This window comes from Halyomorpha halys, unplaced genomic scaffold (assembly GCF_000696795.3).
Source record: "Halyomorpha halys isolate HHAL.00 unplaced genomic scaffold, Hhal_1.1 Scaffold1298.1, whole genome shotgun sequence".
Classification (NCBI taxonomy): domain Eukaryota; kingdom Metazoa; phylum Arthropoda; class Insecta; order Hemiptera; family Pentatomidae; genus Halyomorpha; species Halyomorpha halys.
Window position 1 is genome coordinate 65861 of NW_027105670.1, and position 14154 is coordinate 80014.

Below are 14154 nucleotides of genomic sequence, written 5' to 3' on the forward strand. Positions count from 1 at the left end.
CGATATGTATCATTCTAATTTTACCTAGTTATTCCTAAATTAAAAAATTATTATAGTTATTATCATATTTCTGTGTCTTTCTCTTATTATTTTTCATTTTTCGTCATATTTTAATGACTACTTCCTATATATACGACGTATTTGAAATTGAAATATAACCGTTAAACGGCTGGCCACCACTCCTCCATGCTTCCGATTTATTGTCACCTTCTGTTCAACCTTTCGCTTTGAACAGGTTGGTGGTCCTGATTTGTTCTTGGCTCATTTATTATCATTTAATATCATTATTAGTATTTATATTTATATTTATTCTTTCAAGACGTTTATTTGATCTCTATTTTCTTACTTCGTACTTTTTTAACTGTATATTTTACGTATTTTTCAAAAATTTTACTTTTATCATTGCTTTTTCAGGTTTATTTTGTATTAATATTATTTTATGACTTCCTTCCTTTTATTTCTATGTAATTTCTTATCACTTAATTTTTACATAATATTTATCCTGACTCAAATTACCTTATTGTGTCTTATTGTTGTAATGTTCTTAGTTTTTTTTGTAACTTTTTAGCCCTGATGAAGCCTTGCAAAGTGGGGCGGAACGTCGGACATTAAATAGTTATAAACTATTTGTTCTTTTTTTGACCGCAACCCTGACCATCTTCTTATATTTAAGTTTTACGGTCATCTATAATATATATAAATAATAAATTCCATCCTTACAACTTAGCGAAATGAGAGAACTGGCCATGCTGGAAGATCAAGGTTCCTATGTATTGACGATATAAAAGGATGAACTAGTCCGGCCGTCGCCATGTTGGGACTAAGTGCAGAAACATTGTGTAAATGACTACCAGCCTTATTCTGAAGTCCAGTGTCGAACATGTTGCAATCAAATCAAAGGAGAATGTGAAGAACGATCACACGAAAAATAGTAAATAACGCAAAATCTAAAATATTTTCCTTGAGATAATTACTTTTAGGATTATAATAACATGAATAGTTCTCACCGTCATCTGGAACAGGTAGCTCTCCTTCCTGTTGACCATGAACATAGCCACCTGCCAACAAGTAAAAATACTTTAAACAGGAGAATTGAAACATAATAATAATTTAAATGAAAATCTAAAGCCTGCCATGTGGAAGGAAACAACCTTTTAATCGTTAATCACCAAGCCATATTCTCTTTCACTGATCTTTCTTTATTTTCCTTTTACAACGATTTGGCTATTAATTTAGCTATCACAAAAACTTTCCACCGTAAAAATAAATAAATAGTTAAATTATATTGAATGTTAAATATAATTTTAATTTAATATTGCTAATCAGCTTTGTTAATCATACAAGTAAGGTAACCAATCTTTATCGATTAAAAGATGTCATGTCAAGACAGTGAGTGGACAAAAAAAAAACATTGTTCAAACAGTCAACATGGCAGCTTCACCTTGGAAGTTGCAGAACCGCTGCAATATTGAACAATTAAAGGAACATATGTTTCAAACTGCATAGTGTTTTACAAAAATGGTGAACTAAAATCTTATATATATAATCTAATAATTTATAAGTTAAATAATAATAGTAGTATTTAAACTATTAAATTATTATATAAGCTATTAACTAACCAAAAAAGGCCCACTACATAACTCTAATTCGCTTCTCATATTACGGGTGGAAGTTTGTTAAAAAATGGACACAATCCTCCAATGTCGTTCCATCAAAAGCTGGACATATTTTCTGTGGGTCCAAAATATATTTTTCCGGAGCGACACATTAATTGCATATTTACCGGAGAGTCGTACTTGGGCAATTATTTTGAAGTAAGCTATGGCGCAGCCGATCTTTAGGTTGCTTTGAGGAGCTTCGCTTTAATTAAGACCCTACCGTACCACGGATTATAGGTCCATTCTCGTAATAACAAGAGGTCTTTATCCATGACAAATTCCCTATATCTATCCAAGATCTTCCCCATTCTAATTTTGGTACTTACCGATTATTTATTAGTATCGGGTGAAACATTCCAAAGCTCTCCAGTAGTATTTTTATCTTATAATTGGGTATATTGCAAACTCAAAGGAGTTATTATATTAATAAAGAGTTATATATTAAAGGAGTATTATACAGCATATATAAACTTATAATCAGCTGTATAGCTGAGGTAGCTTTAAATAACATTGTTTCACGAAGCGAGTACAACTCATGTTAAGAATTTTTACTGACTAGGACAAAGTTTGTTTTGAAACCAATTAAGGTTTTAATAATATTCCTGTGGGACATCAGTCTCACAGGAACGGGTGCCACTTCAAGTCTTCCCATAAAGTGTGGAGTGTTTCGTTGTGATTGAAACGCAGTAATAGTCCGTAGTACCTCTCTTGTATATTTTCCAATCCATTCCTCTATGTGCTTCGAGGGCAAAATAGTAGAAGCATTACCATATAGATGCCATATAGGTACATGTTACCAACCATATAGTGCAGCATATATATTCTAAAATGAAGTAATGCCAGGCTGTAAGTTGAAGGGGTAATTCACACATAATGGTCCATACCGGGCCGGATGATTCATAAATACCTTCAGAGAATTTTTTCCTAGTTCTGAGGTCCTCAGTTCATATTTTCGGTTTAGCCGCTTGACCCAGAATCACCCTGTATATGTAGTTACAATTTAATATCAAAATTAGTCTCTATATTCCTTACTATAATATAGCGCTTAATTATATATTCATACCGTGTTCAATTCAATTAAGATTCATTAAAACCTTATTTCTTAATTTCGAAGGATAATATGTTGTTAACAATTCATAACTTCGAATGAATCTTAAATTCAGTAATACAGTAAAAAACTTATAATCATAATTATTTCCCCCCTCCCTCTGTTCGAAGGATTCCTTGCTTTCGTTATTGAAGATAACGCTGAGACCGGTTCTTCGGAAGAGAAGATTATTTCTGTCGCCACTGGAAAGGTATATGCGAGGTATGAAACGAAATATTATTGGTATTTCAAATGTTAAGATAGAAACCCTGAGTGACGCCGACGGTAATGGATTCGACGCGAGGTTGATAGAAGCTAAGTGACTCTAGGCTGTGTTTTGGGAGACCTGGATTGAGCATGAAGAGCTCACTGTAACGATTGGTGATAAGGATACACTCCTGACGACTCTTGGCTCGAGCTTTAGCTCAATGAAGAAGGGAATAACAAAGGCCAGTTGTGCACTGTTGTCGATTTGAAAGCGTTAAGTAAGAACATCTGAACCGTGCTGTGTGCTCCTAGCTGGCTTCCAAAAGTATTATTGAAGACCTTCTACAAGCATTTTGCGACCTTGAGGAACTTACAATGTTGACCAATGCTGTCTGTGATCACCCGTTCCTCTTAAATAATACCTCACCACGGAGTAAGGCAAGAGTAACTGAACAACTCCAAACTTACAGTGGTATTCGACGCCAACTCTTATTCAACCCGTCATAGCTTGTATGATTTGTTGCGTTCTGGGCATTCTCGACGGAACCTGCCCGCTAGGGAGTTCGTCCCTCTGAGTTGATGGAAATCAATGGTTACGACGTGGCACTCAAAAGGAAATACGACTGGCTACATGGAACATAAAGACACTTAAGGGAAAGAAGGAAGAGATATCTGCAGAGATGATGCCGTACCACGGGGACATCCTAGGCATTAGTGATGTGAAGAAAAAAGGTAATGGAGAGCAAAGAATACCACACCTTGATGTATTCGGGAGTCCTGAAGGATACCAGAGGAAAGGAAAAAGTAGGTATTACCATGAAAGATAACATCTTAGCTAAGGTTGAAGAATGGGACCCGGATTCTTCTAGGATCTACCAAAATATCATCCATGAATTTAGTTTTTATTCAGATATACCCCCCTACAGAGGTTGCAGACATTCTCGATAAAGAACAATTTTATGCTGAATTAAAAAGAGAAATTATGAGGCAAAAAATAAGAATAGACAGACAATTATTATAAGTGATTTTAATGCAAGGACAGGAAATGATTTCCACCGATCTCATGGAGTGATAAGGAAACATGGAGGCGAGGAAGCCAAAGATACCAATGGTCAGAGGCTGATAGATTTTTGCGTTGACTTTGACCTACTGATTGGGAACTCTCTATTTCCCTATAAGATTACTTTTAATGCCCAAGAAAGGAATGCTAACAACGTTATAGGCTACTTCCTCCATAACAGAAACATCAAAAGACTCTTCGTACGTCCGACGCAGACAAGAAGCAAAATTAGTTGTACGAGAGGCTAAAAGGAAGAGGAATTCGAAAAAACCTATAGTCGCTTTGTACTATAATGTAAATATCAAAATGTTATAGTGGACATATGGAGGAAACATTGCGCACGGATGTTCAAAGATCCGAGAAGCTAGAGAGAAAAGATATAATGATAAATGCAAGTAAAAGCAAAGCCATACAAATTGGACGAGAACCGGGAGATGTGCAGATTACTTGCAGAGGACGAATCATAGAGGCAGCACATTACACGTACCTAGGTACAGTTATTAGCAGATAAGGTAAAAATAAACCAGAAATATCCAATAGGATTAAAAAAGCAAATACCATTTATTACCAGATCTACAATACAGTTGTTGGGATGTGAGGAGTTGACAGAAAAGTAAAACTGTACATTTTTAATGCAATTTACCTTCCCACCTTATTATACGGAAGTGAGAGCTGGGTTATTCCCGACAGATACAGGAAAAGAATCACAGCACTGAAATGGAATATCTCAAAAAAGTAGCCGGCCGAACAAGAAGGGAACACTTCAGGAAACCACTAACTGAAATTCTAGATAAGAAGCAGTTGAAGTGGTTTGGAAATATAAAAAAGAGAGGAAGCATTTTGATTTAGTTTCGCTTATACGCAGTCGCGTATGGGCTAACGTTGTGAAGATATACGGACAGATCATTATGCATAACGATGATCGGAAATACCAGCACATACTGTTGTGCACTAATACCACAGAAGCGATTCTGGAGTTTGACCTTAAGACAATTGCTTATGGAGTCATATCAAGAGCTTACCAGGCTCTCCATGGGGGAGGATGAAAGCTGGGACTTTTACCTCGCATTAAAACGTGTACGTAAATGATACTTTTAGCAAAGCCAAAACTCCTGCGCAAGCCCACGAACTAATCTCACAATTATGTACACTGTTCGCTAAGGGAAGAGGTGTTGTCATGCGACAGGCAAAATGTATAATTTGTTCCCATCCAGCATCCCGAGCACGACTGTTAAAATTCTTGGTCTCTTCAGGATTGCTTTCAGCGGTGGCCAGGAACTTTGGTCCACTGGGTTTGCCGGCAATTATATCTCCACTGTAGAGACACGCATTCAGGAAGTTGGAAAGATTCCACAGGAGTTGCCAACCGATTTGAGCGAAGCATGGAGGAAATTGATACAGGATTGGCAGAGTTTGTCTTCGATGTACATCCCTTGATACATCTAGCACCAGGAAGCGCGGATCTGCGATGCAACCTCCCAAAAAAACGCGGCGACCCTTTATCTACGTTCGGAAAGCCACTCTCCTGACGTCAAGGTTGCTTTTAACCAAGCAAAATCTGTGGTAGCTCCCTCAAATTCGTCTCCATCCCTCGTCTGGGAATATGTGGCGCTATCGCTCGGTTGATTTCCTGCATTACACCAACAATCACCAGAAAATCGTTTGATTGACGGACTCACAAGTGGTCCTTTCTAGGCTGGAGACCCCCGCACACGAGCTGGGAGTGCTTGTCACTAATCGAGTTGATCGAATTCTTACCACCATGCCACTTGACCTCTGAAAACCACGTTCACTCTGAAGACAGCCCCGCTGATCTAGCTTCACGTGGCTGTGCGCCCAAGAAGCTGAAGCACTCCATTCCACTTCCAGCTGGAATGGGCCAAAGTACTTGAGCCACTTGTCTCACATTGGTGAAAACCCATTACCAGGACGGTTATTATGAGCAGCATTCAAAGGACATCAAAACGTACGAACCCCTCATGACTGGGCAGAATGCTCCTCCATTTACATTCTTGCTTCAGTACCATGGATAAATTATTGAGGCTCATTCAACGAATGGCATGAAGAATATCCTCATCGTCTCTCAGACAAGCTCTGGAGCTATTTCCCACAGATTAGATCGAAGAAGCTGAACTCTTATGGTTTCGTTCAGCACACTTCCTCCAGAGCTCTACAAGAAAACCGTCATCGTCCCTAAAATATTTGCTCAATTATCACCTTTCCTTGACGGACGGAGAATCATCAGGGAGGGATGACGTCTACAGTAGTCCCCTGTGGCCAACACAGCTTTGCACCCTATTTTCCTTCCAAGAAGAGCCTGATTATTGACCCCCTACACTCTAAACATTTTCATGCGGGCCCTCCCCTTAGCATTTCTAAGAGGGAAATACTAGATACCAACCGCCAAATTAATAAGAGTAAGGATTCAGCGTTGAGTTCAATATCGGAGTCAGTGAGCCGAACCTATAGTTCCTATAATGGAGCCGCTACTCAAAGCGAGATTCGAGGAAATAAGGCCTTTCACACAAACCTGAGTTGACTAATGCGGTCTCTTATTGGAAAACGAATCAAACCGACGCAACACTTCTTTGGGGAAGGCTCTGTGCCCCTTCATGTGCATGTCCAGTAATGCCCTCGATCTAGATCTGGTAAGTACCTTGACCACAACAGCCTTTCAACCATACCTGGACCGCTTCATTTCAAGATGAATCTCACCAAGTACCACATGCTTCGACCACGGAACAATCTTCATGGTTCTTCGAAGTTTTTGAAGGATGTGTAAAGACTCCAGATGAAGAATCAGACACTGGTTACCAATAACCTGGATCGAAAGGGATTGAATGGAAGTTCATACTTTGAAGAGGTATTTCGGAGGCAGGGATCAGATCAGTGAAACGATTATTGGCAAGCTCTGTGAGGATTCAACCGTTCATGTTTAAGAAATTAGCCACTGTTCTGGTAAAGATAGTCTTCTCCTGTCCTTTCTACCCTCTCACCAAAGATGCCTGAAGTTCAACTTTTTGACACCCTGGTTGCAGGCTTCCTCATCGCCATTCTTTATCTTGAAGTGGAGGGTAATTGAAACTTCAACTTGCACAATTTTGGTATAGACAGCGAAAGGAAGTACCTTCCATGGCAAAAGGAAGCACCTTCCATAGCGAAAGGAAGCACCTTCCATAGCGAAAGGAAGTACCTTCCATGGCGAAAGGAAGTACCTTCCATGGCGAAAGGAAGTACCTTCCATGGCGAAAGGACTTACCTTCCATGGCGAAAGGAAGTACCTTCACACCCTGCAGCAGAAGTGGACCACCAAGAGCCCCATGCTGGGAAACTAGTTATCTTACTGGAGAAGCAGCCACTTGTAGGATAATGGCCCACAGTTCAAGTGTCAACCACATTTCCTAGTAGAGATACTGACACCACCACTTTGATGGTGCATACCCCTTCAGTAGTCACCTTATTTGAGCAGTTAAGTAATCCCCTAGGAGTAGAAAAGGATAACACTTAGTTAATGTAATCTAACTCAATGTTTATTTAAGTTGATTTCACATAAAGGTTCTTTATAATTCATAAAGTTATCATTAAATCATTGACAAGGAGTGTATAAGTTTCCCTAAGTAAGTTGTTACTTAGTTTTCATCCCCTCTTGAGATTGGGAATCGTTAGGGTTGAGAGATGCTTACTCAACATAATTTCTGGCAGTTGCACACACTTAGTTTATTTTTTTCTTATTTTTAAATTAATCTAAGCTATCTTAAGTAATTATAAATGATGGTGTTCATAATGCAAGGTTACCTTTTCTTTTATTTTCAAAACTCTTACATAGGTATAATTTTATATAATATTTTTTTTCAGTAAATTTCAGACTACCTGGGACAACCTGTATCTTCAAATAAATCACCTGGAGCAATTTAGGTAGGCAGTTTGTAGGGCCCCACCATAATGTAGGCAATAGAGGGGAAATGGATGGATGCAAAAGGGAAGAATAGAAAAGCATGGAGCAAGTCAACTTCCTTCTATATGATTCACATCATCAAAATCCATAGACTCCAAATCCAAATTCATTAACACACTATAATTATAGATGTTTTCTTTCAGCCACCAATACAACCATATGTGAATTATCTAATAGATTTTTTTCTGCCAATACTTTTTTTTAATACAATTAATTTATACATACAGTACACTAAAAATAAGCCAGACAAAAGTGCAATAACGCCATTAAGTCGAAGGTGCAATTCATACTCAATATATTAAATTAACAATTAAATGAGTTTCAATAACTTATGGTGTCACCTTTATACCGCAATTTAATTTCTTATATCACTAAAAAGTATTAAAATATAAAATGGTATTAATTATAAAAATGAATGTTTCAATAAAAAAAAAGTAATAAAGTATTTTCTAGAGTAATAAATACATAAACACAAATTCATGATATGAAAACTAACATACTTTTGATTATTGATAAATACTTATCATACTAATAAATTAGGTATTGGTACCCAGCGTAAGTAAGCACACAGCATAACCATCAATCCAATATTGGACATATATACACTACAATACATTAACATTTTCCATTTTTTAAATAATAATTATCAATAAACTTAATACAATACACTTAAAAAAAAATAAATATTTTTTTCCCTATATACATATATTTATTTTCTCCTCACACAATGCCATATAAAATTTTACCAATTTGTCCAATACATTATTCCCCATGTTTCACTCTTCCATAACTCTCCTCTCCATAGATCCGCAAAAACCTTTTGGTCAATTAAGCAAATTAACAGATATGATCAATAGACAACAACGTATAAACAATGCACAAAATAAACAATCACAGCAGCAGAACAGTTTACTAAAAAAAATTAAATAAATTTAAAAACATATAAATGAATAAATAAGTTACAACACACAAATAAATAGGTTAATAAAAACACAAATGTATATTATCCGAGTTAATCCCCATACCAGTAATGATGTATGATACCCAGGGAGTCAAAAATAATATTTTCCCTCAAGATCACTATATCCCCAATCTAGGTCTTCCAAGAAGCTCCATGTTCTATTTGATATTGTTCCAATATCGCAAGATCCAAACCAGAGGCTTCTCATGGTGAACTTTCTCTCTCTCTGAAGATCTCGCACAATTTTTCTTTAAGGAAAGGGATGCATTTTTCATAAAATTGCTTTTTTCCCTTTCCACTCTACCCACCTGATGAGGTTTGTTCTCATATCTCACAGGCAGATCCAAGACCAGAGCTATATAATACAACTAATTAGAATAGTTAAAAAAACAAAACAATATTTCTCATACTACATAAAATGTATCAACTATCATCAACAGAAACTTCAGAAATCAATAACATAAAATATTAAGGATTAGTTGATAATATATAACATTTAAACTAGGAAAAAAAAACTTACTAGTAGATGGAACTGAGAGGCCAGTTTCGTTCATCATTTTTTTCTTTAATAAATATGTCTAAGTTACTTTTATCTGAAAGAGTAAGTTCAAATAAAAATTATTTACGATTAGATATTTAATTAAATAGACCAATTTTCCAATGGTTAAATAGTACTTAAATACTGGTTAAATATTAAAATACATTTTAATTTTTTTTCCAGTTTTCTCACTAATAAAAGTTACTTCTAAAAAAGTTAAACTCAACTAAACATACAGGATTAACCAAGTAAAACATTTCTGTGAAAATGAGTGATTACTAATTGACAGTAATATACTAAGGTATTATTACAATTTAATAGCCAATTAACAAATGACCCACTAAAAAGCTTCAAGAATCATAATATAAAACTAAAAAAATCAGATGACAATGGATAACATTCAACTAAAAAATAAAATGTACCATAAGGTCAAGTTTCATCTGTAACTTCTTCTTTAATAGAAATCTCCAAGCTATCCATACCTGGAAAAATAAGAATAGAAAAACAATTTGTATGATAGGAGACTTATTAATTAAATTAATTAAGTTGAAACTGAATGCCCTCCTATTCAACAAGTATAAATATTTGTTTATTTGATTTTTGGAGAGTAAGGAGAGAAGTTTGCTGAATACTGAATAGATATTTATAAAAAGATTAAATTGAAAATATTTTTAAAAAATACATATAATAAAAAACTAAAGAATTATAATTCATTATGATTTTAATGATTAGTCACTGTTACAAATGATCAAAACATTTCATTTCATCATCAAAGAGAATAGAAGGTATTTTTTAAAACAAATGTAAGAGAAAACTAAATAAAAATGTTTTGCACAAAAATATACTGTAAAAAGCCTTTAGTAGAACTCTTGTGAAAAATCCAAAACAATAAAAATTTTAGGTCTCATCCAAATAATAGATATTTTACTCTAAAAGTCCTCAGTTTCATCTTTAATTCTAAATGCAATATTAGAGTGAAAAGACTTGCAGAATATTGGTTGATGGACATAATTTGCCCTATAATATGTAAGAAGTCATAGTTAGTTCAATTATTTTAGTTACTAACAATATATGGTAGTTACCATTCAGGGACATTAAAATAATATAAAATAGAGGAGTTGTTCTTGCACAGTTAGAGGTCACTACACAATTCAATAACAGATTAATATTACAAATTAAAGGAAGTGAACGTTTTCAAATCAGTCCATAATTTGTGTGTCCCATTACATAACGAGTTCAGTTATTAACAAATATTATTCAAACCAAAGATAAAAACTAATAATCACTTACCAGTTCCATCCATGGCTAATCAACAACGATATAACCTAACGCACTGTTATAGACTGGCAGTGCGGCCACTGGCCAATATCAAATCCTCACATCTTAATAAAGTCTAAAATTCTCTTATAATCTCCACCACACGATTCTTAAAAATGTTAAAGCTATTGTGAGCTCAATAATTTAAAAAAGAAATAAATCAGATCAGATCTTTCCTTACTACCTCAAAGTAATGGAACCAACGATATCATATCGATTTCCAGGGATGTTAGCACTCTTAAGGCACAAAAGTAAATTTAACATAAAACAAATTATTTAATAGTCTTTTATTCTTTTTAAGGTTAGTGGATCAAAATGAAGAAAGGAGCTTTATTTAAGATATTGGTCAACTTTAGCAAATAAAATATGAATAAACGTTCGCACCTATCTAACACGTATATTTGTTTGATCAGACGAAAATGTAAATTTTGTTGTATTAAAAATTGTTGTGTTTTCATATAAAGCCATTTTATTTAAGATATTGACCAATCTAAGCAAGACAAGATATGAATAAATGTACATAACTACAAAAATCCTTCGTGGACCTCAGAAATAATTCTACCGCGGGTCCCAAACGATTTAGTACACCTCAGTTCCTTTTGTTTGTAACAGAAAAAATGTCCAAGCTATAAAATTGTTCAACTTTAACGAGCGTAAGAGATAAGTGTTGAGGCCACTTATATTCCATTGCCCCAATTCTATAAATTCCAAACTCACCGTATTTCAACAGTGTAAGAATCTCTAAGTATTATTTATAACCTCTTGTATAAAATCTCTTTGGATTGGAGATAACTGTGTGATGGTGATCTTAGCTAGAGGAGTGTGTTTTGTTTTTCTTACCAAGTGTATCAGTTGTTATTTTTACTTCCTTTTCACCTTAACAGTTTTGTGTCCATCAGAAAACATTTTTTATTTGACCTAATATATCAAACAGTCTTTAGAAACATTTATTGACAGTTACAAGTCCAAAATTAACTACAATTACTTAAAAACAACAGTGCTTATCTTACCTTGTTACAGTAATGCAGTAAATCCTTTATTTCAATTTATCATTTATCTGTTTTTACCCTCTACCAAACGTAATAGTTAATACTCAAATAAATTATCCCAAGAACTCAGCTTATTGTGGGCATAGTGTAAGGGTGTCTCTAGGACAACCAGGCTGTGGCCCCATCAATCGAATACAACGTACTTCTTACAAAACATTAATACTTTGTATTAACTCGAAGTTTCCATTAGAACGCCAGCGCTGCCTGCCGCTCATCAAGTACAATTCTTCGTACCTCAAAGCAAAAGAAGATCTCTCTTGGATGCAGGTCTTATTGATAATACCATCAGAATAATTTTACGAACGCCATCTTCGTGTACAATTGTCCCTTCCACGTAATTCTTGTCTAGGCGTTCATTTGGCAATTGCCTTCCAGCAGGAGAGTACCCGGAGATGGAATTATCTAATATGCCCATTTGGCTTAAACTAGGGCCACATGAAAACAGGGAGTGTGCTGTAAAAAGATATTTGGTTACCTAAAAAAGAAAATGTACTTAGCTTTTTAGTTAACTATACTTAGCATTGAAGTTATCTATTCTTAGCATTTAAGTTAACTGTACTAAGCTTCGAAGTTAGCTTTATTTAGCTTCGTAATTAGATCTACTCAGCTTTGAAGTTAGCTATTATTAGCATTGAAGTAAGCTACGTTTAGGGATGGGACGATTATCGTGGGTATATTACCAGAAACTGAATTTGAAATCATGCTGCAAACTTGAAAAAGATAATTGGACTATTCCATTTTCTACCCAATTGGTCCATTTAGAACATTGGTATTTAGAACTGGATCTAGCTTTATTTAAAAAAAAAATGAATTGATGAAGACAATTTTTCAGAGTGTAACATCACTTCTGTTCAGTTCAGTACAAAATATCATCGTAGGATTTTCAATTTATTTTGAATACTGTCAGAGACACAAGACATATTTTGAATCTTTCGTCGTTTGATAAATTTGTCGTTTTTTATGTTTATTTATTGAAATTTACAAATGTATAAGAAAATACAGTAAGTAAATTGACAAATGTTTCAGAACACATGATAATCATGGGAAGAAAGCACTCAATTTATTTTTAAATAGTAAATGGGAAAGAGGGAGAAAAAAAAAAAGAAATAAATGTGTATTCGAAAATTATTTATTTTAGTAATTATAAATATTATAACTGAAGTATACCACCGCTTATCGGGACCAAGGCATCGCCGGCTGATCCCTAGGTTATAAAAGGATAAAACTGATTTAAATAAATTCTGTAAATATGTGATTTAATATAAGTTAACAATCTTTGAATTTTCTAGAAGTCAGTTATTTTGTACGAAATTTGAAAAAGGGCAGACATTCGTCCATAATCATCTTATTTTTTAATTATAATGCAATTTATCCCAAGGGTTCCGCAGTGCAGGATAATTCTTGTAATGTCCACCGGGTGGATAGATAAGAATAGCTCTGATATAATTCCATTTGACTTAAATAATAAATGTTAACAGAAGATAATAAAGAAGTAATTAACTTTGCAGGAAATAGATAGACTGAGAGGAGGGGGCAACCGGCACGTTCGTTTCGAGGCGACACCGCTACAAAGCCCATACTCGTCTTCCTTTAGTAATTTATTATGATTGACATTAGAAAAACGTCCAAAAAGTATGTATATTATTATACATTATATAATAAGTTTTTGAGCCTGAATGTAATTAAATTCTTTTTAATAGTAACCTTTTATGAGCGTGTTAACAAATTTAAATAAAACTAAACTTACAACAATGGTACAGTGGTTACCGCTCACCGATTCCTATTCCTCGTATCTTAAGTGCAAGGTACATTGCTAGCGTACATCGTACCTCTTAAAAAACTATAAAACCTGGAATAAAACAAACATTTTCGTAAGAATGGTACAGTGGTTTATAAGCGATATATATTAGTTATAATAAAAATTGCTCATAATGTACGGTCCCTTGAAATTTGAGTACAATGTGGACATTTACGAGACTTTCTTCCGGCCTTATGTGCCATCATATGTATTTTAACTGCTTTATATTGAAAATGATTGTTCTCATTTTCAATATAAACCAATTCAAATATGAAGAGGCTTTTTGAATATATGGAAGGTCCATTATAATTGATTGTCGAATTTACATAATCTGAATTTTCCGGTTCTTTTTTGAATTCGTATAAAGTCGGGGTCGGGGGTCTCATATTCAGATGCCCCCTTGCCGTGAACACCGGAAGACGCTGCGACTGCAATACCGCCCCAGCCTATACTGATTTTAATTATCAAGACGAACTGATTTATATTCACAATGAGGACATTGATGAGGCTTCTCACCAGTATGA

At 34.8% G+C, this 14154-nt stretch overlaps 1 protein-coding gene across 1 annotated transcript in view; it reads right to left on the bottom strand.

The window, feature by feature from the left end:
* Positions 1-10858, bottom strand: part of LOC112211723 (zinc finger protein Xfin-like) — a 57848-nt gene extending 46990 nt beyond the window's left edge. The window contains exons 1-4 of the mRNA XM_067052837.1: positions 10757-10858; positions 9889-9948; positions 9449-9521; positions 1008-1058 (exon numbers count right to left, since the gene is read on the bottom strand). Coding sequence (XP_066908938.1) covers positions 1008-1058; positions 9449-9485 — 88 coding nt within the window. The 5' untranslated portion in view covers positions 9486-9521; positions 9889-9948; positions 10757-10858. The remainder of the gene's footprint in view (positions 1-1007; positions 1059-9448; positions 9522-9888; positions 9949-10756) is intronic.
* Positions 10859-14154: the final 3296 nt, after the last annotated feature.